General features: G+C 49.1%; 1 protein-coding gene across 1 annotated transcript; it reads right to left on the bottom strand.

Annotated features, from left to right (window-relative positions):
• Positions 1-341: 341 nt before the first annotated feature.
• LOC123934589 (melanoma-associated antigen B16-like) lies at positions 342-1,367 on the bottom strand. The gene has a single exon (XM_045994743.1). It carries the CDS (start codon positions 1,365-1,367, stop codon positions 342-344), a length of 1,026 nt encoding a protein of 341 aa, XP_045850699.1.
• Between the last annotated feature and the right edge of the window lie 973 nt (positions 1,368-2,340).

Here is a 2,340-nt window from a genome sequence, read left to right as displayed (position 1 = left end):
GCTCATTGTCTGTCTGTCTCTCTCTCTCTCACTCTCAAATAAATACATCTTTTAAAAAATAAAATAAAATTCATTATAACATTAAATGTGTGACCAATGTCATCCATAAACTTGTAGATTCTGAAGCTAATTAAATCTAAATTAAATTAAATCTACATTACAGACACAATATTTGAACAAATACATTATGTTAAAAAAGAATAAATTTTCCAGTTACACAATAATGTAGGAACACATAGGCATATCTACCGTATTCCTTTTAGCCCCAACACAGACCTAAATTCTATGAACACTAACTGCCCTTTCTCAAACACAAAGTGAAAAACCTGCCTCGGGCTTCTCTAGAAGCAAGAGAAATGTCTGGACCTGGCCCTAGAAGGTGCAGTGGCCCCAGAAGTAGAAGTGGACCACGTGGAAATTCTGGCTCGGGCTCTCTCTTCTTCATCTTGCAAAGCCTCCTCATACGGAGACGGGAAAGAGCTCGGGTCAGTCCCATGAACCTTGGCCAGAAATTCCAGGACTTTCATCTTGGTGGTTTCAGCGTGGGCTCTCGGGCCCCACAGGAATTCAAACTGTGCCGGATCACTGTTGGCCACCTGCCGGTACTCCAGGTACTTTTCCTTCACGAAATCTTTGGTGATGAGCTTCCTGGGCTCCCCAAAGATGGCGTGCTTCTGCCCGGCATAGATCCCTGTCAAATTCAGAACTTGCCAGACTTCCTCTTCGGTGGCACTGTTGCCCTTCATGAAGATCACACCCAGGATAAAGATCAGGATGCCGGTCTTGGGCATGCCCTCTTCGCCATCCAGCACCCCATCATAGGTGAGGCCCAATTTGATGAAGAGGCCATAGCAGCGGTTGGTGGGATCTACTCTCTTCACATCAAGGCCAAAGACCATCTCCATGTGCTCACAGGCTCTCAGGAAGATCTCGGTGAAGTGGTCTTCATACTCTTTGGTGACGACCTTCATATCTGCCTCTGTCATGGGCTCTTTCATGTGATACTTGAAGAGCATGAAATTGACCAACGAAATCACTTTCTCATCTAGAGCACGTATGGGCACATTCTTGGGGGTGGGCCCAGCCCGTGAGGTGCCAACCGCTTCTTCTTGGCCACTGGCACCCTCATTCAATTCACTTGATGAGGTGGTTGTCATGGCAATGGAAGATGAGCAGAAACTCTCCGGGGTACTGGGTTTACCAGCATAAGGAGCCTCCTTGGAATTGCCAGGTATCAGAGGATAAGAGGAGAGATGGGTCTCTTGCAGAGCCTTGGAGACCTGGTCAACCTCCATATCTTTGATCCCACTGCAGGTCTGAAAGCACTGATCATATAAGCATTGTGGATTCTTTTGGTGCTGAGGCATGGTGACTTTTATGACTAGCAATAGACAGGAGTGAGGAGAGGAGAGTGGGCAATGGGGAATCACGGCCTAAGAGGAAGAGGGAGACGTGAGTGGCCTTGGCTGCTCAACCCCACTGGGGTGGCTCTGATAAAACTGCCTCCAGTGGACTTCTGGAAACACTCTTCTAGGGCCTCACAGGTCTCCCAACCTCTCGGTTGCTATGCCCCTGAAGAACAATGAAGGAAGGAGTCTGAATGCTCCTGAGGATGCAGCCAGCAAACCCAGGCTGAGAATTCTCAGAGCCCCCAGAAAGCGGGGGGGTGGTTGGGCTCTAGACAGCCATTTCTGTTCTGAGGAGCGTGGTCCCATCAGTCCTCCCTCAGGTGCACTGCCTTGGCTTTTGATAGGACCTGGTGTACCTCACCATCCTAATATGGGATGGTCCCCCGAAGACCAAAGTCACATCTCCTAAGACAACTGAAGCAGGTACCTCTTCCAGAAGGCCTCCCTGGGACTTCCCAAGGCTGACAACGGGACCTAGACTGTGTGGAGGCTATCTATACTGCTGGTGGTGGTCCCCCCAGTTCTCACTTCGTTGCCTTACTTTGAATCCAGGCAGGTCCTGGGATCCCTTCATTTGCTGACCTAACATTGTCCCTTCAGAACAAAGCCTCCACTTTCTGATTTCTAGAAGGTAATTAGGGCACATGTGTACTGACAGCCTCTCCCATAGCCTCTCAGTGCTTACAACCGTTCAGGGCAGGATTCCTCACGATCTGCATTCTCCTGGTGTCAGGGGACCCTCAGTATTCATTCTGGGTTATTGACTTGGCAACTGGTGGGGTCCCAGATCTGACCCCTCTATGTGATGTCAACCCTTCTGTATGTAAGAATGCCTTACCCTCACGAGTTACCTGAGAAGGAAGTGAAGAAGGGCAGTGCCTTTCCCCCTCTTTTAAGGGTTTCCTGGGCTGACAGAAGGAGGTAGAAATTG

The sequence above is a fragment of the Meles meles genome, chromosome X (genome assembly GCF_922984935.1).
Source record: "Meles meles chromosome X, mMelMel3.1 paternal haplotype, whole genome shotgun sequence".
Classification (NCBI taxonomy): Eukaryota; Metazoa; Chordata; class Mammalia; order Carnivora; family Mustelidae; genus Meles; species Meles meles.
The sequence above is the reverse complement of the archived record's forward strand: the minus strand, read 5'-3'. Positions and strand labels throughout refer to the sequence as shown.

Coding starts and splice junctions, on each gene's coding strand:
- LOC123934589 (XM_045994743.1), bottom strand. CDS start 1,367: ATGCCTCAGCACCAAAAGAATCCACAATGCTTATATGATCAGTGCTTT.